General features: G+C 41.5%; 1 protein-coding gene across 1 annotated transcript in view; it reads right to left on the bottom strand.

Annotated features, from left to right (window-relative positions):
* The window catches only part of LOC134349733 (gamma-aminobutyric acid receptor subunit gamma-3), a 771,468-nt gene that overhangs the window by 80,366 nt on the left and 664,163 nt on the right, over nucleotides 1–26,939 (bottom strand). The window contains exon 7 of the mRNA XM_063054505.1: nucleotides 3,714–3,866. Coding sequence (XP_062910575.1) covers nucleotides 3,714–3,866 — 153 coding nt within the window. The remainder of the gene's footprint in view (nucleotides 1–3,713; nucleotides 3,867–26,939) is intronic.

The following is a 26,939-nucleotide window of genomic DNA, read 5'->3' as shown; positions in this document are numbered from 1 at the left end:
TTCTCTATTGATATATATATATATATATATATATATAAATTAGTATACTATTATGTTACCTTATTATGTTATGTTTAAATTACATTGTTTGTGTCATTTTTTTATCTGTATTAATATCTCCTGTAATTTTATTATATTCTAACAGTGTATTAGTGCCTATATGGCTTACCTTTTTGTATACTTATTCAATAAAAAGATTTAAAAAGAAAGAAAGAAAACTATGCCCCCTCATATTAGCCATTTCAGCCCTGGGAGAAAGTCTCTGGCTTTCCACATGATCAATGTCCCTCATAAACTTATACACCTCTATCAGGTCACCTCTCACCCTCCGTCGCTCCTGGGAGAAAAGGCCAAGTTCACTCAACCTAGTCTCATAAGGTACACCCTCCAATCCAGGCAACATCTTTGTAAATCTCCTCTGCACTCTCTCTATAGTATCCACATCCTTCCTGTAGTGAGGTGACCAGAAGTGAACACGTTCTCCAAGTGGGGTCTGACCAAGGTCTTATGTAGCTGTAACATCACCTCAGGCTCTAGAAGTCAGTCGCACGGTGATGAATGCCAACACATCATACATCTTCTTAACTTGCACAGCAGATTTGAGTGTCCTATCGACACGGTCCCCAAGATCTCTCAAATCTTCCACACTGCCAAGAATCTTACCATTTATATTATCTTCTTTAAACATTCCCTCTCTCACCTTGAAGCTAAGCCCTCCAGTAATCTACATTTTTCTACTGGGCAAATGACTCCAACTATTTACCCTCTCGTATCTCTCATGACTTTTAAACTTCTTTCATGTTCCATTCCTCCAGAGAAAACAATCCAAGTTTGTCCAATCTCTCCTTATAGCTCGTACGATCTATGTAAACAAATATCTGCTTGATTCTGGATCTACTGGTGAATAAAATATAGATGTCGTGCAACTTGATTCATAAGCAGATAGGTATGATTTTCTGGTAACACCCACAAAGATGCTGGTGAATGCAGCAAACCAGGCAGCATCTATAGGAAGAGGTACAGTCAACGTTTTGGGCTGAGACCCTTCCTCAGGACTTCACCAGCATTTTTTATGGGTGTTGCTTAAATTTCCAGCATCTGCAGATTTCCTCGTATTTGAGGTATAATTTTCTTCTTTTTTTTTTACTTTTTATTAACTCACACCAATGTGAACAAATAAAATTATATTGATATGGAAGTGAATGGTCCATGAACATTGACAATAATTATTAAAATGAGACCACACAATGTCCTCATAAACTCCTGAAGACATGGATGGTCTAGCTCTTTGAAGAGGCAACATAGGCAGGACCATCATCATCATCATGGGCTGTGTTATATAACATAGGCGATGATGTCTTTATGACCATGATTGTTCTTGGCAGTGTTTTCTACAGAAGTGATTTGCCATTGCTTTCTCCTGGGCAGGGTCTTTACAAGACAGTTGACCCCAGCCATTATCAATTCTCTTCAGAGGTTGTCTGCCTGACATCAGTAGTCACATAACTGGAACTTATGATATGCACCAGCAGCTCATATGAGCATCCACAACTTGCTCTCCTGGCTTCAGGTGACCCTGATGGGAGAGCTAAGCAGGTGATGCACCTTGCCTAGGGCAGACCTGCAGGCTAGCGGAGGGAAAGAGCATCCTACTCTTCCCTTGGTAGAGCCATATCTCCACCCTGCCACCCAAATAGGCAGGATGAAGGAGCTGAGTTGGCCAATTTTAGCTTGTACACATTTAACACAGAAACAAGGGATGATCCAGTTTTACCTCAATAAAAATGATTAATATCACAAATCAAGTGAAAAATTAGAATACTTTCATTTTTAATAAAACTCATTTAAAGTAAATTCTGAAGCTATTATCTTTATGTGGTGGGTACAGCATTATAAACAGAGGACTCTAAGTATCATACTGGCACTGAAATGCTTAGTATCTATTTTCTCCTTGATTTATGAGTGGCATATTTGAACATTAGCTCATAGTACAGAACATATTTGAGGCTAAATGTATAAGGAAAAATAATGAAAATGTGTTGGAGCCAGGGTTGCTAGCGACTATCAGTGGACAAATATTGATAGTCCCTAGAAACTTTGAACAGTGTCATTGTTTCTTTATTGTCTAATAAATTTAGCGAATGGGACCTTGCATTGATACGTCATTCTAACCGTGGCAATGGTTTATTGCCATGAATGGGCATTAGAGCATCAGCTGTCACATTTTTGAAACTCTCCTCATGTCCAGTCGAAGGTAATGTGGATTTAATATGCACAGATATAGTAACGTTATATCTGATCGAGGGATGACCTACTCTGCAACCATAACTTAATTTGAACAGACTATTTAAAGGAATCCTTTAATCCCGTTACAGTTTTCAACTGATGTTTTTCAAACATTTGGTATCCAATGGCTCTAACCGGTCTTCTCTTCTTTCTCCTTGTTTCTTGTTTATGTTCTTAGCCTAACATTCATTAATGAGCTTGTTACTTACAAATTGCTTTTAAATTTGACAAGCCAAAATGATCAAAATATCTGGAAGCCATTACAATACCAGAGCAGACAAAGCACTTGAAAATACTTATTCTATTGGTAGGCCATTCCAGCACCTCACTTTGTTCCATTGGCTTCGGCACTAGATATCAGAACCACTAACAATGGCTGTAGTCATAAAACTTTGGGAAATATGGACAAGTATATAGAACAGGGCTATATCAAAAAGGCAGGGTAGGAGGGCCATACTCTAGATCAAATATTTTGTAACAGCAGCAGTGAATAGATTTCTACCACACTTGTCTTTAAAGTCTATAAATCGGGAGCAGATGAATTCACAGATTCATGGAACATAATATACTGACCTTTCAGCTCACAGTACAAATATCTACTCTTTGTAAGAGGTATTCAATGAGACCCACAACTCTTTCCCTACCACTTGTTAAAAATGTCTCATCTCTAATAAGACCATAACACATAAGATCAGAATTAAGCCATTTGGCCCACTGAGTTTGCTTCACCATTCCATCATAGCTGACTTATTATCCCTCTCAGCTCCATTCTCCTGACTTCTTCCCTTAACCTTTGGCCCACTTACTAATCAAGAATCTGTCAACCTCCGCATTAAAGTTCCCAATAACTTGGCTTCCAAAGCAGTTTGAGGCAACAAATTACACAGATTCACCAACCTTTGGCTAAAGAAATTCCTCCACATCTCTGATCTAAAGGGATGTCCGTTATCCTGTGGCTGTACCCTCTGGTTCAAGACTTCCCCTCCCCCTCCCCCTTGCTATTGGAACCATCCTCTCCAAATCCACTCTGTCTAGGCCTTTCATTATTCAATAGGTATCAATGAAATCTTCATCCCCCTCACCCCCCAATTCTTCTAAACTTCAGTGATTGCGGGCCCAGAGCCACCAAGTACTCCTCATATGTTAACCCATTCATTCCAGGGATCATTCTCGTGAACCTCCTCTGGACTCTCTCCAAAGATAGCCCATCCGTTATTAGAAAAGGGGCCCAAAACTACTCACAATATTCCAAGTAATACCCCTTTGAAAGCTACCATTGGATCTGCTGGCCCTATGTTTTAGAGCAGTATATTCCCAAATCTTCACCACTCATTGCATTTCCTTCCCTCTCCACTCCATCTCTCAGGTTTAGCTCTGCTTTCTCAATAAGTCAGAGATCCAGAAACTAAATGTGTCACAAAGCTTACCCAGTGCTGTCCGGGCAGGAGTTGCGTCTTTTTTGATCCAGAATGAGACCCAGGAGAGGACAACTGTCAAAATGCATGGTATGTAGGTCTGAATCGTGAAATATCCCATTCTTCTGCTTAAGTCGAAGTAGACTGTCATGACGACATATTCCCCTGATTAAGAGAAAAACGGTACGTTAATGTCATGTCCAGTAGATAATGTGCTAAAATCAATGTTCCTGAGCTGGATGAACGGAGCACAAGTTCAAATCAATGCAGTAGCACACTGACCTTCTTTCCCCGAATCACTTTCTATCCAATCATTAATAATGCAATAAGTTTTCAAATTTAACTCCTATTGACTTTAGCGTAATTTAAGGTGAATCTGAGGGGAGAGCCACTTCAGTCAGAGGATGGTGTGAGTGTGGAATGAGCTGACGGCAATAGTGGTAGATGTGGGTTCAATTGTAACGCTTGGGAGAAGTTTGGATAGGTACATGGATGAGAGAGGCATAGTGGACAATGGTCTCGGTGTGGGTAGATGGACCTAAGCAGAAAACCAGATTGGCATAGACTACTTGGGCTATTTCTCTGTTGTAGTGCTCTATGGTTCTACCTTTATATTTATAACCACTTGTTTTGAGCTGTTTCACAAATGGAAATTAGTCTGCTGTTAAAAGGGCTGAATGTGCAAAGCTATAATATAGACAATAGACAATAGGTGCAGGAGTAGGCCATTCGGCCCTTTGAGCCAGTACCCCCATTCACTGTGATCATGGCTGATCATCCACATTCAGTATCCAGTTCCTGCCTTATCCCCATAACCTTTGATTCCGCTATCTTTAAGAGCTCTATCCATCTCTTTTTTGAAAGCATCCAGAGACTTGGCCTCCACTGTCTTCTAGGGCAGAGCATTCCACATATCCACCACATAATATGCACTTAATGAATTCCAATTATACAAAGCTAAATTTCAAAAGCTGAGCTTGACATGTGCACATTACCATGTCAGATGTTAGTGTGTATTTCTGCTACTTTACCCTCTCTCTGCTGAAAGACAATGTCATTAAGAAAATTGTACCTCAGTACTCATCTGGAGTGTCAGCTTAGATTTGAACCCACAAACATATGGCACAGAGGCAAGAGTGATGAGAATTTGGAACTTGTTATCACAAAGAATCTTTGAGAGAAAATGAATAAATTAAACTTGGGAAAATCCAGACAAACACATAGGCAAAAGGAATGGGGATTATTATTAAGGAAGGATAGGAGGGCCATAAATCATTGAGAAATGGTTGGACAATTTTGTAATTTTATGTAAAAATGAATAGGTGGTCATAAATCTTGCTCTTTGCACAACAGTGGAGAATAATTATAAAAATTATCCTCTATCTCACTGGAAACGCCCTGTCATCAGATATTCATTCTGATGTGTTTGGCATTCTATTATGTTTTTTTTTGCAAAGGCTTTAAATTATTATGCTCATTTGGCCTATGACACTGAACACAATGCATGACATCCAATGTGATTATAACAAGCATATGAATGGATACAGGGTTGAAGGCCTAAACGGGAAAACAATGCAGAGAAGAAAAAAGCCAAGTATAACCATGGGACAGCAAAGGCTGGAGAAATGTCATTTAAGAAGTGTGAAAGGATTAAAGGATTAGTTCAATTAATAAAACTTGAAATTAAACTGGAGAAGGGCTTAGATTTGTCATACCTCAGTCAGGTGTAAAATTATTTTTGATATCTGTGCATAATAAATCCACATTACAATTGACTTGACAGGTCTTTAGACAGAGAGAGATTTTCTACATTGCAACAATTGGTGTTCCAGCACATTATTGTGGCAGGAATATATTATTAGAAGCACTGCAGTTTGAATGATATGCCAGTGCAACAATTTTCTGCTTAATTGCTCACATATTAAAGAATCAATGATACTGATACTAACCAACATATGGTCTTAAACCCGCTTCAACAAAGAGCAACAAGATGAAAGACCTGTTGACATATTGCATGACTCTATTTTGTATTTCTGAATCTGCCATTCCATCGTGCCAGTTTATTATCCCTCTCAATTCCATCTCTTGCCTTCTCCCCCAAATCTTTAGCAACCTTACTAATAAAGAACTTAGCAACCCCTGCTTAAAATACACCTGATGACTTGGTTGCACAGCTGTCTGTGGCAATGAGTTCCACATATTCATCATCCTCTGGGTAAAAAAGTAATCCTCTTTAAGTGAATAAAATACATGCCACTCTTATGAGGAAGAGCACAGGATATTTTCCAAAACATGAGAGTTCTACAGAAACTGGAAATCTTGAGAAACACGTATAAAATGCTGAAGGAATTCAGCATGTCAGGCAGCACCTTTTCAGGGGCAAGAGCGTTCACCAAGATTAAGGTCTTGGCCTAAAATGTCAACAATATTTTTTCAATATTCCCTCAGTCATCAGTGTCACTGAAACAGAATGGTTGACCATCACTCCATTGCCATTTCAGGGATAATGTCATGTAGCATTGGCTGTTGGACTCCCTACTTCTAAAGCATTTTATTGGCTGTAGAGTACTTTAGACCATGAGACCATAAGGAATAGGAGTGGAATTAGGCCATCTGGCTTATCGAGTCTTCTCCACCATTCAATCATGGCTGATCCCTTTTTTCTTCTCTTCCTCAACTCCAATTTCCAGCCTTCTCCCCATAACCTTTAATGCCATGTCCAATCAAGAACCTATCAATCTCTGCCTTAAATACACCCAATGACCAGGCCTCCACAGCTGCATGTGGCAACAAATTCCGCAAATTCACCACCCTTTGGCTAAAGAAATTCCTTCGCATCTCCATATTGAAAGGGCGCCCCTCTATCCTGAGGCTGTGCCCTCTTGTCCTAGACTCTCCCACTATGGGAAACATCCTTTCCACATCTACTCTGTCTAGGCCTTTCAACATTTGAAAGGTTTCAATGAGATTCCCCCTCAACCTTCTGAATTCCAGCGAGTACAGACCCAAAGCCATCAAACATTCCTCATATGACAACCCTTCTATTCCTGGAATTATCCTTCTGAACCTCCTCTGGACCCTCTCCAATGCCAGTATATCTTTTCTCAGATGAGCAGCCCAAACCTGTTCACAATACACATGGTGAGGCCTCACCAATGCCTTATAAAGCCTCAGCATCACATCCTTACTCCTGTACCTCTTGAAATGATTGCTAACTTTGCATTTGCCTTCCTCACCACCGACTCAACTTGCAAGTTAAACCTTGGGTGTAGTTAAATCATGAAAGGCACAAGATCCATGTCACGGAGAATCAACTTATTAGGAATGACATATGTTGTGAAGTTTGGTGCTTTGAGGCATCATTCCACTGCAAGACATAAAACTACAATAAGATACAATAAATAAATAAATAAACAAACAAACAAACAACTAAATGGTGTGAAAGAGGATTAGCATGCTTGTGTTATTGAGTTCATGGACAATTCAGAAATCCCACAGCAGAGGGCAAGAAGCTGTTCTTCAGATGCATCTTCAGCTTCCAGTACTTCCTCTTCAAAGGTGGCAATGAGAAGAGAATGAGATAGTGAGGGTTTTTAATGATGGATGTCCCCCTCTTGAGGCTTCACCTTTCGAGTTTATCTTCAATGGTGGGGATAGCTTTGCCCATGATGAAGCTGACTTTGCCTCTGCAGCCTCCTTTAATTGTGCACATCAGAGCCTCCACAACAGGCAGTGATACAACAGTCAGAATCTCCATTGTACTTCTCTACAAATTTGCAAGGGTCTTCGGTGACATATCAATTTCCTCAAACTCCTAATGAAGTATAGTCACTGGTGTGCCTTTTTCATGATTGCATTAATGGTGTTGGGCCTGGGATAGACCCTCATGGTACTCTGACACAAACAGATGTTATCGTTGTATAGTTGATGAGATTAAAGCCTTGATGGTTCTGTGAAAAAAAACAGGAAAATTTTGCTCTCTTATCCACAGACCCAGTGCTCCAAGTGACGGAAAATATCTGATACAAGGAATGGTAACAGTTTCCTGGAAGACTGGCTACAAGTGCAGATGGTTTAAGGAGAGTTAAAAGTTGGATAAAACTTGTTTAAACATAATTTTGAAGTCATTGCTGTTAACTATTTTGGAAGCGGGTTCTGAATTTAGTCCAGAAATGCATAAAGTGGGACACTGGGGTTGGACTAGGAGGCTCCCATTCAGTAAAAACATGCTAATGGATCAACATTCTGAGATTATGTCACTCTCAGAAAGTTTATATATAACTATGGTACTTAAGACTTCTGCACAGTACTGTAGTAATTTTATGTGTTGTACTGTACTGCTACTGTGAAAAAAAAACTAGCTTCATGACGTATGTGAGAGTTGAAAAACCTGACTTTGATATGGGTCTGTATTGTTGACTAAAAGTGGGAAGGGGGCAGGGAGAGGGGAATTATATTTGGGAAAAGGGGAAGGGAGAGGAAGAGGGAGCGGGACACACCAGAGAGGCATTTGCAATGATCAATAAACCAACTGTTTGGAATCAGATGACCTTGCCAGGCATCTCAGGGCTGGGTGTGTCTGCACCCGCACTACTCCTCGTTCCTGAGACTCCTTCTCTGCCACCTGACACATATATATATATGTGCCTAAGGCTTTTGCACAGTACTGTATTTTGAAGTTTTGACTATGATTTGATGGTGCTTGCTCTGCAATTTTAAAAATATTCAGGTATCACATGATACAGCATCTTAAGCAGTAAGCAGGACACACGTCATCAGATGGTTTTGAACAAGGCTGAGTCAGTCTGTTAACAACCATGATGTCCTATTTGACCGCAAGCAAAACTGCTGACTGTACATTAACTTCAGCAGCAACTGAATGCCTTCACCTCTATGATATCAGATGATTCTTGTCTCTGCTCCTCCGTGTTGAAACCATCTCCCATCCTTTTGTTACCTCTGGTCTGCGTGGTAGTGTAGCACCTAGTGCCTCACTTTATAGCTTCTGCAGTAATTTTGGGGTTCAAGTCCCGTCACTGCCTTTAAGGAGTTTGTACTTTCTCCCAGTGACCATGTGAGTTTCCTCCAGGTTCGCCACTTTACTCCCGCATTCCAAAGATGTATGGTTAGGATTAGTGAGTTGTGGGTATGCTATGCTGGTGCCAATTGCATGAACAGCACACAAGTGCTACCAACACAATCCTCGCTAATTTGATGTGATGCAAATGATGCATTTCACTGTACTTTTCAACGTACAACAGACAAAAAGAGCTAATCTTTATCTTGATATAACATCTCTCTCCTCTGACACTATGCCTTCACTTGAAAAGTCCTCCTTCTAAAGCCCACTTTCAATGATCGCATTCTATTGCTGCAGCTTAAAATCCAACTAATTTGATTTGATGCAAGAAAAGCCTTTCACTGTATGTTTTCATGTACATGCGACAAATAAAGCAAATCTAACCTTTAATCTTTTTAGTCTTATTATTTCGTAGTGAGCCTGAGATTGCATCCACAGCCCAATAAGATACATGAGCAAATTAGGCCATTTGGCCCATCAAGCCTGGTCTGCCATTCTATCATGGCTGATTTATTTTTTCTCTCAACCATATTCTTGTGCTTTCCCCTTATAACTTTTGATGCCCTTACTAATCAAAAACCTAGCAATCTCTGCTTTAAATATGTCCAAAAACTTGGCCTTCACAGTCACCTATGGCAATGAATTCCAGATCCACGCCCCTCTGGCTAAAGAAATTCCTACTCATTTCTGTTCTAAAGGTACATACTTTTATTCTGAAGCTTTGCCTGCTGGTCCTATTCTCACCCACTATTGGAAACATCCTCTTCACGCCCACTCTATTAAGGCCTCTCAATATTCAACAGGTTTCAATGAGATCCCCCTTTTCGCCAGACTGTCTGGTCCTCCACACTTCAGCAAAGGGAAGCATCCTCTCTGCATCCAGCCTGTTGAGACCTGTGGTGAAAGATGCAGCAGAAGACTGCAAACCTTGCCTCAGAGTCAGAGAACACTGTGTACTGAGCCTTCAGCAGGCCACTGAATGGAAGTGAAGGGGCAACTCAATCTGCGGCTGACTATCTGAAGTGTTAAGCACCGTACTCACTGTACACCCATATTCTGCTCTGGCTCCATTCTAAATTTGCAGATGATATCCCTATAGTGGGCTGAATCTCAAATAACAAGAAGTTGCAGTACAGGAAAAAAAAAGATAGAGAGCTTAGTGACATGGGATCATGAAAACAATCTTTCCCTTACTGTCAACAAAAGAGCTGGACATTGGCTTCCAAAAAGGGGTGGTGCCCCTGCCTGCATCAATGGTGCTGTGGTTGAGAGTGTTGAGAGCTTCAAGTTCCTAGCTGCAAACAGAACCAATTGCCTGTCTAGGTCCAATAGTGTTGATGTCACAGCCAGGAAACCTCTACAACACCTTTGCTTCCTCAGGAAGCTAAAGACATTTGTCATGTTCTTGTCGACTCTTATCAATGCACTATAGAAAGCATTCTGTCTGCATGTATAACAGTTTGGTATGGCATCTCCTTTTCATGTGACTGCAAGAAACTGCAGAGAGTTGTGGACACAGCTCAGTGCTTCATGGGAACCAACCTACCCTTCACTTTTGCTGCCTCAGTAATGCAACCAGCATATGCAACCAGATGAAGAGAAGATGGCCGCGCGATGCAGCGTGCAGCGGCCACTCCGGAATGAATATCGGTTATCTGTCACGTAGGGTGCCATGCACAATCCTGATTTGATGGAGACGGACGTGAGAAGCACGGAGGAGCATCTGGTGAAACTGCCGCTGCTGCTGTGCGACCCAGAATCTCTGGAGGGGAAGGCCCCGAATCCTCGGCTTTGCCTGTTGCTCGGCGGCCGGGGTCGGGGTCGAAGTGCTCGGCAGAGATAGTGCTCGGTGCTTGGTGTCGGAGGGCTGGTCGGAGGCTCGAAGTTTCCTGACGGACTCAGAGTCGGTTGTGGTCGGGTGCTTCCAGGGTGCTGCATCGGCAAGTTTGCAGCGCTGGAGGTTCATGGCAGGGAGAGTTTTTCTTCCTTCTACCATCTGCGTGAGGTGATGGGGCTATTGGGACTTTGAGACTTTTTTTTTAACCATGCCCATGGTCTGTTCTTTATCAAATTACGGTATTGATTTGCACTGTTGTAACTATATGTTATAATTATGTGGTTTTTGTCAGTTTTAGTCTTGGTCTGTCCTGTGTTTCTGTGATATCAGATTGGAGGAACATTGTATCATTTCTTAAAGCACGCATTACTAAATGACAATAAACGAGGACTGAGTGTCCTCATAATCTAATCTAATCTAATCTAATAATGACCGACCCCAGTACCCTGGACAATTGCTCTTCATCCCTTTCTCCTCAGGTAGAAGATAGAAAAACCTGAAGACATGTACCACCAGGTTTAGGACAGCTTCATTCCCACTGTAATCAGACTCTTTTAAGAGACTACTTGTACGAAAAAGTGTACTCTTCACTTTATAATCTACCTCATTATGATCTTGCACTTTATCATTTACCTGCACTGCACTTTTTTGATTCCTCTTTTTATTGCTTTACCTTATTCTATCTCAATGCACAGTTTAATAATTTGATGCATATGAACAGTATGCAAGACAAGCTTGTCACCTCTATCTTGGTAAATTTGACAATAATAAACCAATACTAACATATTATCTCTTGCGCCCGACATGAACATGAAGTCATCCAAACAATTGTAATCTTCTATTCATGCGCTGGTCCTCTGATCTTCATAAGACCTTAAGGCAGGGGTGGCCAACCTTTTACATTCCGTGCGTCAATTTTTTCACGCACGAGTTCAGATGCGATTTTTTCATGCTCAACTTCTATACAGTATTAACGTATTTTTACAAGAATTGAATGGGGGTACAAAAGTTGTATGGCGCATCTGAACTTGTGCGTGAAAAAATTGACGCATGGAATGTAAAAGGTTGGCCACCCCTGCCATAAGGCATAGGAGCACAATTAGGCCATTTGGCCCATAGTGTCTGTCCGCCATTCAATCACAGCTCATTCTTTATTCCCTCCTCCTCAGCCCCACTCCCTGCTCTCTGACCTACATTGGCCTTACTTGTAAATTTCTCATCAGATTCACCCATGGCCTCCTCCTTTTCCTAAGTTAGCATCTTCCTCCAGGTCAACAAGCTTTTTAAGTCTCTCGAGTCTGGTATCTCCAAGTTTAATTGTCCAATTATTCTTGTTCAAATGTTCAGCTGCCTAGGTTCTGAGCTCCAGAATTCCCTGTCAAAGCTTCCTATTTCTCAACCACTTATTCCTCAGTAATGACGCCTCATAAAACTGTTCTTTAATATTTTCATGCGCCTATCCTAACATTTCTTTATGTAGCTCAGTGTCAAGTTTTCATGATGTTACTTTGAGGTCCCTTGGATGTTTTCATTATTATTTTTTTTATTACGAGGGGATTGAGTACAAGAGGAAGGAAGTTATGGAGCAGTTTTATAAAACATTGCTTAGACAACAACTGGAGTATTATATGCGTTTCTGGTCACCCCATTACAGGATGGACGAGAAAGTTTTGGAAAGGGGGCAGTGGAGATTTATGAGGATGCAGCTTAGATTAGAGGGTATAAGCAATATGGAGAGGTTGAATTAACTTGGGTGTTATTTTTCTGGAGGCTGAGGGGGGATCTGATAAAAGTTTTTAGCATCATGAGAGGCATGGACAGGATTCACAGTTAGAATCGTTTTCCCAAGGTAGAAATGTCAAATACTAGAGGACATGCATTTAAAGTTAGGAGAAAGAGTTTAAGAGAGATTGCGGGGTAAATTTTTTTACACAGAGAGTGGCAGATGTATGGAATGGCTGGTAGGGGTAGCAGTGGAAATAATAGTTCAATAGATTTATTAAATATCAGAGAAATGTATGCAATATGCATCCTGAAATTCTTGTTCTTTGCAGACATCCACGAAAACAGAAGAGTGCGCCAAAGAATGAATGACAGTCAAAATGTTCATACCCCATAGTTCCTCTACTCACCTCTCCCATGCACAAGCAAACATAATACTGGTATTTACATAGAACATAGAACTATTCAGCACAGTACAGGCCATTTGGCCTGCAATGTTGTGCCATTGCTCCTTGAGTAAAAATTTGACTTCTGACACCTCCCCTAACCTTTCTTCCACTATTAGCAACTCTGCCCTGACAGAAAGATGCTCACTGTCCACCCATGTAAGAGATTTTTAGATAGACACTTGAATATGCAGGTAATGAGGGGACTCCGCGTCAGTAACACCAAAGAATTGATTGGCAGAGAAGGCAGGTGTATGGGGTTGAATAGGATCTGGGGTCAGCCATGATGGAATGGCAGAGCAGACTCGATGGGCTGAATGGCCTAATTCTGCTCCTGTGTCTTAGGGTCTTATGATTGTGGACTTCAGAAAGGGTAAGACGAGGGATCACATGCAAGTCCTCACAGAGGAGAGAGTGAGCAATTTCAAATTCTTGGGTGTCAGTATCTCAGAGGATTTAACCTGGTCCCAACATGTTGATGCGGCCATAAAGCGGGCAAAACAGCAGCTATATTTCATTAGGAGATTTAGTATTACACCAAAAGCACTTGTAAATTTGTACTGTGGAGAGCATTCTAACTGGTTACATCACCATCTGCTCTGGGCTGGTGGGCTACTGCACAGGATCGAAGTAAGCTGCAGACAGTCGCAAAATTAGTCAGCTCCACCATGGGTACTCGTCTCCATCGTGTCTTCAAGGATCAAAGCCTCAGATGGGTGGCATCCATCATTAAGGACCCCCTTCACCCAGGGCATGTCCTCTTCTCATTGCTACCTTCAGGAGAAAGGTACAGAAGCCTGAAGACACACACTCAACAATTCAGGAACAGCTTCTTCCCCTCTACCATCCAATTTCTGAATGAACATTGAAACCTTGAACACTACCTTACTTCTATTTTTTTTGCAATACTTATTTAAACTATTTTATATATATTTACTGCAATTTAGTTGTTTTGGTTATTTCGTATTGCATTATACTGCTACTGCAAAGTTAACAAATTTCACAACATATGCCGATGATATTAAAGCTGATTCAGATCCTGGATTATGTGCAGCAGGTGAGATTTAGTTTAATTTGCCAATATGGTCATCATAGAAATTGTGGGCTGAAGGGCCTTTTCCTGTACTGTATTTCTCTGTGTGCTGTGTTAATGTGCAATACTTTATTCTAAATTCATATTGTAAAAGAGCAAAGGTCTCATATTTAACTCACAGTTATCAGAAATATTTGGACATTTTAGGGATGCAGCTGAGAATATTAAATACTTTGTGTTCCTTTTCCCACACTCATGACTTACACAAGAGAAGATGAGCACTATTGAATTGGAAGTTTACTTCTAATCACAACCTTCACATGCAAACAAGTAAAGTCTGATTTAACTGAATTGAGTGGAGATGAGTACTTCAGTATTCTAAGATAATAAATAGGTTTTATACACAATGGAATGATAATAAGCAGTTTGTCTGAATTGATTCTTCACATAAATGCCTGTCATGTCTAATTTCTGTTCGCCATTGCTGTCTGAACTGTATTATTTACAGGCTTTCTCTCCTCTGCATGACAAAACAGCTTTAGGTTAAAACACTGATGGAGGTAACTGTATCAGTTTCAATCCTTTATCCGCTTATGAGTTAATCATCAGCATTCTTGGCAGATCCAGTTTGATACCAGTTTTAACCACCGGCCCAGTATGTAATAATTCAGATTAATGACCCAGTATCAAAAAGTTTAATCACAAGACGTCCCCGGTTTACAAATGGGTTCTGTTTTAACAGACGTCCATAGGTTGATTTTGCCCATAAATTAGAAAATACACAAATCATTTGACATCAAGTTTATATATACAACCAAATGAAACAACATTCCTCCAGACCATGGTGCACCCATAATACACACACACACACACACACACACACACACACACACACACACAGATATAGTTCATAAAAAAATACTACCACAAATAAATTAATGAAATGTAATTCAAGATGTATGTAAAGTGCACAGCACATGTAAACAGTAAACAATAAATTGCTCACTATCCCAGTGATGAGACCTTGATGGTGGCAGGGTATGCATTACCCCCAGAGACAGGGGAAGAAGCTGCTACCCAGTCTGGCAGTCTTACTCCTGATGCTCCTGTAACCTTCTTCCTGAATGCAGTAGGTTCAAGAGATTATGTGATGGGTGGTAGGGATCCATAACAATGGGGGGAGGGGAAGGGGGAGAGATAGAGAGAGATAGAGCGAGAGAGAGAGAGAGAAAGAGAGGTGGGGGAGAGATGGGGTGGGGGGAGGGGGGAGGGAGAGCGGGGGAGAGAGAAGGGGAGGGGGACGAGGGGGGAAGCAGAGCGAGGAGAGGGAGAGCGAGGGGTAGGAAGAGTGAGTGGGGAGAGAGGGGGAGAGAGAGAAGGGGAGAGAGTGGGGGACAGAGTGGGGGAGAGAGTGGGGGAGAGAGAGTGGGGAGAGAGGGGGGAGAGAAGTGGAGAGAGAGAGAGGAGATCAAAGGGGAGAGAGAGGGGGAGGGGGTAGAGAGAGGGGAGAGAGGGGGAGAGAAAGGGGGAGAGAGGGGGATTGAGAGAAGAGAGAGGGGAGGGGGAGATGGGAGGGTGAGAGGGTAGGGGGAGAGAGGGGGAAGGGGAGGGGGAGAGGGGGAGGGGGGAGAGAAGGGGGAAAGAGGGGAGGGGGTGAGAGAGAGCAGGGGAGAGAGAGAGGAAAGAGGGGGAAATTGAAGGGAAGAGGGGAGAAGGAGGGAGGGGGAAGGGGAGGTGGGAGAGGGAGAGAGGAGGGGACTTTGTTCTGCACTAGTTAAGAATGAAGACATGATACCAGCTTTCTATTTCCAAATTGTTTTACAAAGTGTCTAATTGAAAATCAGATTTTAATGTAATTTTTAAAAACTTTTCATGATTTAAAAGTGATAACTGAAGACATTTGGAATATTGGGATCAAAGGCTGATTGTAGGAGTTGAGTCTACCTTGTTAGAGTATTTTACTGATAAAAGGCTACTCTTAATCCTATTAATCCTTAATCCAATCCTAACGATAATGTGACAACCATCTCATTAGAGGAAGGGGAGAGAAAATCAGCATCACGTTCTTCTGTTTTATCCATGCTTGCTTTCTTATCTATGGAAGAAGAAACAGGGCAATCTCATGGAAACCTATTGAACATTGAAAGGCTTAAGCGGAGTTGACATAAGGACATACACACAAAAAGCTGGAGGAACTCAGCTGACCAGCCAGCATCTATGGAAATGAATAAACAGCCGAGGTTAAGGGCCTTCCCGCTAAAGGGTCTCTGCCCGAAATGTCGACTGTACTCTTTTCCATAGGCGCTGCCTGGCCTGCTGAGTTCCTTCAGCATTTTGTGTGTGTTACTTGGATTTCCAGCATCTGCAGATTTTGTCTTGTTTGTGATCGGTCATGGGGAGTTTAGGACTCGAGCACACAGCCTCAGAATAAAAGCATGTCCCTTTAGAACAGAGATGAGGAGGAATTTCTTTAGCCAGAGAGAGGTGAATCTGTGGTACTCATTGTCACAGATGGCTATGGAGTCTATGTCACTGGGTATATTTGAAATGGAGGTTGATAGGTTCTTTAATAATAAGAATGTTAAAGTTTATGGGGGGGATGGCAGGAAAATGAAGTTGAGAGACATGATTGAGTAAATTATCAAATGTTGCAGCAAACTTTATGGATCGAATGACTTACTTCTGCTCCTATGTCTTATGGCCTGATATCTGTCAAATACTTTAAGAATCTGCATAATTCCTACAGGGATAAACAGGTGTGTGCTGGATGATATTTTCCCTGGATTAGAAACCTCCAGGAACCATTGGTGAACTAATTCCTTTTTTAACTAGCTTGAGCCTACACCTACATTAAGGAATTCATAGTCTAGTATATAAAGGGTAGCCACTGAGATTTTTAATGAGGAGACATTTCTTTATAAGGAACCTGTTGCATATGTGGCCTGGTTACACAACAATGCTATTAATAAAAACGCTGGAGATGGGAGCTAAGTTTCATGGTTCTTTACTGGCAGAATCTGAACTCGGCACACACGTACAGATCAATACGCGCCTAATAGCACATGCAACGACATGTTACTAAAACATAAATTAGTCCTTATTATACTGTAGGTTATATGGTACACTCCTCCCCTTTTATTTTAATAGTGTATCAACTGTTTTTTTTACTGGGGCATTATGCTAAACAAATATGTTTACCTTTAACACACAATTGCCTACCATTTGTTTACTTAGAAACTTAATAATATCTAATTATAATGAAGTAATGTAATAATATTGAATTATAACAAGCCGTTTTTTTACTTTTGGTCTAAGACCGATTTATAACTTAAGTCTCTGTTGGGGGGGGGGGTCTTCTCTAGACTGTCCGGCACTGAAGCAATTAGGTCTTCACTCTATTGTCTGGAATAAATTAAACAATCCACAAATTGGCAGGTTCCAGCATAAAGAGTAGTCACCCCCATTTTGCAAAGATAATGAAAGCAAAGTGAAATCTGTGAAAAGGTGAATGTTATTCTTAAAAATATGCACAATCATCAAAACTGAGATGGCATTGGAAAGTGTCCTCAAATAGTGTGTTCTTCAGTCTGTCCATAAACTTGTTTGTTTTAATACAGGTTTCCATATAAAAGTCATGAAAAGTTGATCTCTGAGCATAGGGAGTGAAGAACATGTGCACCTCTAACTTGCTAAGAGTTCTAGGCAGCAGATCGCCTCTGTATTATGAAGACTCTTCTGTGCAGCTGTCTTAGATATATACGCACCTTTGTGCTATCATTTAACTTCCTTGCCCATATCTCATTCGTTCCAACTGAGCTAATTACACAGTCAATCTTTGTATTCTCCTTAGATTCCAAATAGATAGCCTGACCTTTATGATACCATCTCTTATCATAATATAACTTTCCATCTTCGATTCGTGCTTCATATCTTTGTGCTGATGATTCAGCAGGAATGCTGGGAAGATGCTCAGGAGAAGACGGAGATGCTGGTCTTTTCAGAGATTTAAGCTTATTGAGAGTTCGCAGATCTTCCGTTAACTGTTCATCTGTTAACAAGTAATTTAACTACGCAGGTGCAGGTTTTCATCTTTTGTCTGTAATTAGAACAGGGTCATACGGTCTCCTCTTTAGTTTCCTAGTCATTATTGGCTTTACATCCATAGAATCTCTTGTGAGTTCCATTGTCAGCCTCTCATTCTCAATCATCTTTTTCTTTTCTTCTAAATCAATCTTTTATCTTCAAATTCCTTCACTGCTGCTTTCTTCTCTTTAATATAATTCTTTTCCACTTGTTCTGTCTCCACTTGCAGAAAAAACTCTGCATTTCATATTCTTTCCTTGTATTGTTCATTTAGTTTCTTCATCCTTTTCTGATACTCCTGCAAAGTGCCTTCCTGTAACTGCTGTAGCTGTCTTTAGAGAGATGTCAATTTCTCCTGGTACATCTGCTCTTTTACTTCTAGGTAGTCTTCATCATCCTGCTTATTGGCAATACCTGTCTCCCTTGCATCCTCTGTATCTTCATCCGAGTCATGGCCGTGAATACTGCATTTGTCCTCATCGCCGACACTATCTCCTCATCATCATTGTAATAGTTGACAATGGGTGAGAGGAAAGCTGCGGACATCTTCCCTGCCGAGCTGCCCTCCTTTGTTGACGTATCTAGTGCCTTGATGGTGTGCCAATCCAACTGGATTTTCCTGAGCCATTCATTTCCCAGCAATGGTTGTCCTCCATTTTTCAGTACATAGAGGTTCAGCTCTCTGTTTTGTCTCTGTTGGTCACTGTCACTTTAATTTTACTTTTGGGACGCACTTTCTGTCCTGTGTAAGTCTCTAGTAGTAGCTTAGTTCGTTTCAGAGGTATGTGAGAAAACAGTCCTTTGTAGTTGTGTATAGAGATCACTGTTAAAGCTGAGCCTGTGTCCAACTCCATTTTCAGTCTCTCGCCTGCCACTTGTGGAGTGATCCTTATTACTCTTCGATCATCTGTCTCTTTCACGCTGTGAAGTTGCAGACAAGACAATTCACTTTCGTTGGATTCATTTTCACCAGAACTCCTTTCTTCCATTTTGTGTACATTGTTGTGTTTTCCCTTCTGAGGTTTCTTGCTTCTCTCTATTTTGTCCTTTTTCTGCTGTTTACTAGCTTTGCATTCTCTGCCAGTGTGGCCCTGTTTGCTACAGTTTCTGCATTCTTTGTCTTTAAACCAACAGTTATCAGGGTCATGTGACATGTTCCCGCAACGGTAACGTTTCTTTCCTTCATTTCTGTTCAGTCACATTTTATTCGTGCATATTTGAGAGATTTTTGTTGTATCTCTGAAGCACCCTGTGCTGCTGTTTCCGTTGATATTGCAATGTTCAGCGCCTTCTCTAATGTAAGGACTTTTTCACCCAGGAGCTTCTTCTGGGTGGTTTCAGAGTGCATGCCACACACTAACCTGTCCCTCAATGCGTCCGATAGACCAGCTCCAAATTGAGCTGCCTAGTGTGGGTGCCTGTCATTTTTACTCGAAACCGGCGTTTTCAAAATTATCTGGTCTAGTATGGACGTAGCCTAAGACTCTGGCTTTCTTTTTATCATTAACACCGTTAGCCTCACAATGTAACTCCACTCTTTCAATGTAAGTTGCCCAGACTTCAATGCCACTATCAAATGCTGTAATGGTTCCAATCATCTTTGTTATGTTAATTTAGTCCTGTTTTCTCCTTGTTTTCTTTTTGACTCACGTGTCCTTTTTGCTAGCGTCACGAGTGCACTCCATCTAGATGCATCTTTTTATCTCCCTTCTGGGGCAGGCAGAGCCTCAGTCCCCGGGGGTCAGCACTGGCTGAGGTCTCGCCTGGACGTGCTGCGGCTCCAACTGTGTCTCTTGATCTCTCGATGTTCCCGACCCCGGCTGTGCTCCTGCTTCCTTTCGGACTCGCGGCCTTGCTCTGCCTCCTTCTCCCGCTCCTTGGCTTGTTCCTTGCGCTCTTACTCTGAGTGCCGTTATCTTCTAAAACCCGGCGTTCTGCTAAGATGTAGGTTCATTAACCTCGTCACCAATTTGTTGTGTATGTGGCCTGGTTACACAACAATGCTATTAATAAAAACACTGGAGACGGGAGCAACACACATCAAAGTTGCTGGTGAACGAAGGCCAGGCAGCATCCCTAGGAAGAGGTACAGTCGACGTTTCAGGCTGAGACCCTTCGTGAGGACGGGAGCTAAGTTTCATGGTTCTTTACTGGCAGAATCCGAACTCGGCACTCACGTACAGATCAATATGCGCCTAATTGCGCATGCTCAATTCGCGCCTAATAGCACATGCAATGACGTGTTACTAAAAGTAGTCCCTTATTATACTGTAGGCTATACGGTACAGAACCTTTGGAATTCTCTACTCTGTAGAGATCTCATGGCTCAGTCATTCCAAACTCAGACTGATTCCAGATTTGAAAGGAATCAAGAGGAAAGGGGATGGTAGAAGAAAATAGGGCTGAGGTAGAAGATCGGCCAATCTTTGTGGAAGAGGGTTGGAGGGCTGGGTAATTTAATCTTGTTCCTAATAAGGGTCAATCCAGGTGTCTGTTGGCCGGCTGGTGGCGCAGTGGCATCAGCGCTGGACTTCGGAGCGAAGGCTCCCGAGTTCGAATCCAAGTCGAGCCACCCCCCCCGCCCCCCAAGCACGCTTTCCATCCATGCCGGGTTGAGCATCGAGCTAGCCACTACTAGCCACGTAAAAAACAAGGGTTGAGTCAGGAACGTTTGTATAGTGACCTGGTTAATCCGAAAGGAGACTAATCCTGACACTACGCGCCAGACAAGAGTGGCTGACTGGTGTGACACGCTCGGAAAGAAGGAGTCTGTTTTACTTCTTTGCCATCCATGGAAAGAAAAAAAACAATAAACCCATTTTTTTTTAATTTTGGGATTTGGCCTTCAATAATTTGTTCCTGGCTTTTTTAGGATTAGTATTTCTCTATCTGATTTAATATATAGATGAATGAGAGCTCTGCAACAAAGTGGCACAAGTTCGTATTACAGAGTCATAGAGCACTACAGCACAGAAACAGGCTCTCAGTCGCATCTAGTCCATGCTTAATTATAATCATCTTGGGCTGATGAGAACCATGGACATTGTACATCCAGTTGCCTATGTGCTCTTGCAGGCTCTCGCATTGTACTGCTGCTGCAAAACAACAAATTTCACCACGTACATATGTCAGTGATAATAAGCCCGATTCTGATTTTCCTGTTGGCAGAGATATTGCGAGTGAATGTGCTCAAAGTGTAAAAAGAAGGAATTATTCACATCGTGTGTTTTTTTAAAATTTATTGAGACACAGAGCGGAATGAGCCCTACCAGCCACGCTGCCTAGCAACCCCCAACATAACCCTAGCCTAATCACAGGACAATTTACAATGACAAATTAATCTACCAACCAGTACATCTTTGGACTGTGGGAGGAAACCACAGCATCTGGAGAAAACCTACGCGGTGAGAAGGGAGAATGTACAAACACCTTACAGACAGCAGTGGGAATTGAACCTGGGTCGCTGGGACAGTAAAGCATTATGGTGACCACCATGCTATGGTGCTGTTCCTCTGCTATCGGGTGTGAAGAGACCTGCTGTCAATTAAAAGAACGCTATAGTTTGCAGAATAGTGGGATCCATGGATGATAACTATAAAGGAGAATTTGCAACCATCTGAGTCCATGCAAGACTTCATGAGATCCAAAACTTTTAAGCCTTCACAAGAATAATGTTGGCGAGAGGCAGGGGCTCTTTGGCACTGAAGACTACAAATTCCAGAAAATGGTGGGATAGGTATAACGGGAGAAAACTCTCAGACAATCAATGGCACCTAACTATCCCATTAACAATAAAGTATTGATTGAAATGTTTTAATGATCTCATTTGGTTGGTCAAGGTCAGATAAGGCTTGAATACTCATATAGGTCATGTAATCTTCCTGGAAGCATGACTCATCCTGTTACCATTTATTCCTACATTACATAAATCTAATCTAATAGTCCTCATAATCTAATCTAATGAATATGCCTAAAACCGCACCAATTTTCGAGAATCTGGTTTGCTCCCCATTATTCTGTTTATGCCCTTTGTTAGACTAAGATAGCAAAGGCATCACAGTAAAGCAATTACTCCTTAATTTGTTCAGATCTGTAGTGCATGATGTCATAAAATAATTACATTCAGAAAAATATAATAGAAGTGCACTTTTAAAAGTTTTAGTATTGTAAGGGAATGAGTTTATCAGATTATGTCCAATGCTATGTACATTATACCCCGATGGGCAAAACAAACACTTCAAAGATAACATCAAAAACAGCCTGAAGGAATTCAACATTACATCTAAAAACTGGGAAGACATTGCACTCAATAGATACACCTGGAGGAAATCTGTTCAAGAGGGAGATGCACTACATGAGTACAATCTCCATTGTGCTGCAGAGAACAAGTGGCAACTGTTAAAGGAGAGACTGAACACACAAAAGACGCAACCAGTAAGCACAGCCACCACTTACCCTTGCCCACACTGCACCAGATTATGCAGAACCATGATTGCTCTCTACAGCTACCTAAGGACTCACCAGTAGACAACCTTTAATACAGAGTTACCTGGCCTTTCTTATGCCATGGAGCAAACCATTAAGCAGGGGTCCATGGAGCAACACCATTAAGCAATGGTATGGGGAACTACTGCACAGGATCGAAGTAAACTGCAGAAACTTGTAAAATGAGTCAGCACCATCATAGGTTCTAGCCCCCATAATATCCAAGACATCTTCAAGGAGCAGTGCCTCAGGAAGGCACCATCCATCATTAAGGACCCCCACCACCCAGGACTCTTCTCATTGTTACCATCAGGAAAAAGGAACACTTTCAGTACGCTGGATGAACTCAGCAGGTCGGGCAGCATCAGTTAGAAACAATGAATCGACGTTTCAGGCCAGAACCCTTCGTCGGGACTGCAGAATGAAAGATGGGAAAGGATTTGAAGAATGCTTGTAGCTTCAGTTGAAAGACCAGTAATTTGAAAGATAAAGGGGTAGGGGAGGGGAAGCATTGAGGTCATAGCCCTGAAAACAATGGGTTGTAGAAGAAGGAGGCGGAACCATGAGGGAGCTGGGGGAGAGGGTAGAGTGAAATAGGGATAGAGGAAGGGAGGGGGAGGGAATTACTGGAAGTTGGAGAATTCTATGTTCATGGGTTTCACCGATGTAGAGGAGTGGAGGTGCTCGACGAAGTGGTCCCCTACATCGGTGAAACCCGACGCAGATTGGGGGACCGCTTCGTCGAGCACCTCCACTCCGTCTGCCACAACAGACAGGATCTCCCAGTGGCCACCCACTTCAACTCTGCTTTCCATTCCCATTCAGATATGTCCATACATGGCCTCCTCTACTGCCATGATGAGGCTAAACTCAGGTTGGAGGAGCAACACCTCGTATACTGTCTAGGTAGTCTCCAGCCCCTTGGTATGAACATAGAATTCTCCAACTTCCGGTAATTCCCTCCCCCTCCCTTCCTCTATCCCTATTTCACTCTACCCCTCCCTCAGCTCCCTCATAGTTCAGCCTCCTTCTACAACCCATTGTTTTCAGGGCTATGACCTCAATGCTTCCCCTCCGCCACCACTTTATCTTTCAAATTACTGGTCTTTCAACTGAAGCTACAAGCATTCTGCAAATCCTTCCCGATCTTTCATTCTGCAGTCCTGACGAAGGGTTCCGGCCCGAAACGTCGTCTCATCATTTCTAATTGATGCTGCCCGACCTGCTGAGTTCATCCAGTGTACTGAAAGTGTTGCTTTGATCACAGCATCTGCAGATTATTTTGTGATCAGTAAAGAGGTACAGAAGCCTGAAGGCACCCACTTAGTGATTCAGGAACAGTTTTTTCCATTCTGCCATCTGATTCCTGAATGGATATTGAACCTATGAACACTACCTCACCAATTTTTATTTATTTATTCCTGTTTTTGCACTGCTTACTTTAACTTAAGTTTTATATATATATTTATTTACTGTAATATTCAGGTTTTTTCTATATTGATCAAGTATTGCATTGTATTGCTGCTGCAAAGTTAACAAGTTTCACAACAGTCAATTGTCTATTTTTCACATTGGGATGAGCAATCTGTTCTGGTCTTTTTTAAATATGAGAAGTTTTTGTGACATTATTTCCTGTTGTACTTCCACCGCACATCACTCTTCTGGCCAGTGAATTGTTTACCTCACAAATCTCCACTACAGGGAAGGGTTGAATTTAATTTGTCCTTTAAAGAAAGTTTTGCTTGCTGCAGTGAAGGGTTAGGGATTCAGTTGGAAGCTGTCTTTCATGGATAGCTCGGTTAAAAAAAAACAATAGCATTTAACAGGTTTTAGTAACTGGGTAATAGGAAGCCGTCTGTGAAATAAACAAGCTATTTACAATGGCAAAATAAGAGCTGTCTTGAGCACCTGCACTCTTCCATCTGGCAATAATGGCCTTTGGATAGATGACTTGCACATTACAGCTTGTCAAAACAACCGCAGTTTGCTTTCGATTTTCTGCATCAAGGAGATTGAGGACTTTTCTCGCCATCCGTGGCAACTAGTTAAGAATGTACAGTACCTCCCTCTATGAGAATATTCATCCAGAAACTTAACCTTTTTGTTTACCGCTGTAGAACTGTATTAATGTTCAGTTAATATGATGAAGTTTCTCTAATTTTATTCAGTCCAGGAAGGGTGGGTTTACATTATAAAATGGTTGAATCAAAAATTCTAATATCAAGCTCTTTAGGAATATTTCCAAGTTTTCTGCTGAAGACCCCACCCATCCTAGACACTATCACTCCTCCATTCTCCCATCGGGCAGAAGATATAAAGTCTGAAATCTCATATCACCAGGCTCAAGAACTGCTTCTTTCCCACTGTTGTCAGACTCTTAAAGGGGCCACCTGTGTGATGGGATGGAGTCTTGACCTTGCAATCTACCTCATTATGATCTTATACTTTATCGTTTATCTGCTAGCTTTGTTAGCTTTTCCACTTCATTCACCATTGTTACCTTATTCTACCTCAATGCACTGTGTAATGATTCTATTAGTATGAACAATATACAAGACAGGTATTTCACTACATCTCGGTACACATGACAATAATAAACCAAAGGCAATACAAAATGGGAAGACCATTGAATGAATAATTTATCTAGCCCGCTTTAGCCTCAGTATTGTTATCACCTAAGGCAGGGGTGGCCAACCTTTTATATTCCATGAGTCAATTTTTTCACGCACGAGTTCAGATGCGCCATACAACTATTGTACCCCCATTTAATTCTTGTAAAAATATGCTTATATAGACATATTTAGCATTTTTACCTGATATATTGATTTAATATAAAAACAAGATAAACATTACTTACCTTAATTTAACAAATGTATTTTTGTTTTCTTTTGATTTCTTCCTTTTCGTTAACCACATATTCTTTCCGTAACTCAGACCCAAGCACTAGCTTCAGTTTTCCTTCTATTTCAGTCTGAAGTTGTGTTTTATAGTGTCTATTAAGATCATGTCTTCTATTATGTGAGAAAGTGTTTTCACCAACAATGCACAACGGTTTTCCTGACGGACCCGCTATAAATAAGAACTCATTTTCCCTCTGTTCATTGAATTCATGCTTACTATCACTTTCTGCTTTTCTTTTGCACTGTGATAGGTAACTGAATGTAAAAACAAGGCTTAATTTTGGAAAAAGTACAAAACTGCAAATGTTCACAAAGGACGAACAAAGCACAACTCCGTAGCGCACGAGTGTCAATTGCAAACTGACTGGCAAAAACCTGCGATGCACCGCTGGTACAGATGCCTGGCGCCTCAGGATCAAACAAGTATTAAACGTGTATTAACAATTATGGAATGACTGCAGAACAAAAGTCCTTCTTTCCTAGTTTGACTCATTGAACATTTTTTAAAATTGAAAACAGATTAATGCGAAAGAAGGTAACATTTGCCAAAAGATGTGCAGGAAGTAATAAAATCGCTAAAAATAATTGCTAAGTTTTAGACTAATTCTCAGTAAAACCCATTTTTAGCTCTAAGCTACTTGAATTCCTGTTATAGATTTTTTTTCTACATATCGGTTTTTTGTTAATACTTCTTGCACGAGTAGGTTTACTTTTTTATTACTATCACTGGGGTGCAATGCACCACTTTTAATCATCCAATGCGCCACTTTTGGAGCATGTGCTGTAAGTTGGCCATCCCTGATCTAAGGGTTCATGATTGAATCACATGATGGGGTCATATAATTGGCTTAGCAATATTACCTGCAACAAGAATCGAACTCACGTGGCCAGACAAGTGCTTGCAATATCACACTCATTTCCTAAGTGCAGCATCCAACGTAAGGGGAACACGGTAGCATAATGCCTTACAGTAGCAGAGACACTTGTATCTTCTAACTCATGGCAGTAGCGAGAAAAGAGCATGGCCTGGGTGGTGAGGATCTTTGATGATGGATGCGGCTTTTTCTGGGCAATGTTTCATGTAGATGTGCTCAATGCTTGGGAGGGTTTCACCTGTGAGGTACTGAATCAAATCCACTACTTTTTGTACGATTTTCCACTCAAAGGCTTTGGTGTTCCTATACCAAGCTGTAATGTAGCCAGTCAGCACACTTTCCACCACATATCTAATTGCTTTGCTTGCAATTATATTGATATGATGGGACCAGCACAGGTCCTCTGAGATAGACAGGCCCAGGAATTTAAAGTTACTGACCCTCTCCACCTTTGATCTGCCGATGATTACTGGCTCATGGTCATCTGATTTCCCTTTCCTGAGGTCTACAGTCAGTTCCTTGACATTGAGTGAAAGGTCGTTGTTATTACATCACTCAGCCAAATTTTCAATCTCCTTCCTGTATGCTGATTTATCACCCCTTCGATACAGCCCACAACAGTGGTGTCATCAGCAAACTTATATACGGTGTTGGAGTTGTTCTCAGCCACACAGTCGTAGGTGTAAAGCAAGTAGACCAGGGGGCTAAGAACACAGCCCTGCGGTGCTCTTGTGCTGATGGAGATTGTGGAGGAGATGTTTTTGCCAATCCGAACTG

Source organism: Mobula hypostoma, chromosome 7, assembly GCF_963921235.1.
Source record: "Mobula hypostoma chromosome 7, sMobHyp1.1, whole genome shotgun sequence".
Taxonomy (NCBI): domain Eukaryota; kingdom Metazoa; phylum Chordata; class Chondrichthyes; order Myliobatiformes; family Myliobatidae; genus Mobula; species Mobula hypostoma.
Note: the sequence above shows the minus strand (reverse complement) of the source record. Positions and strands in the feature narration are given on the sequence as shown.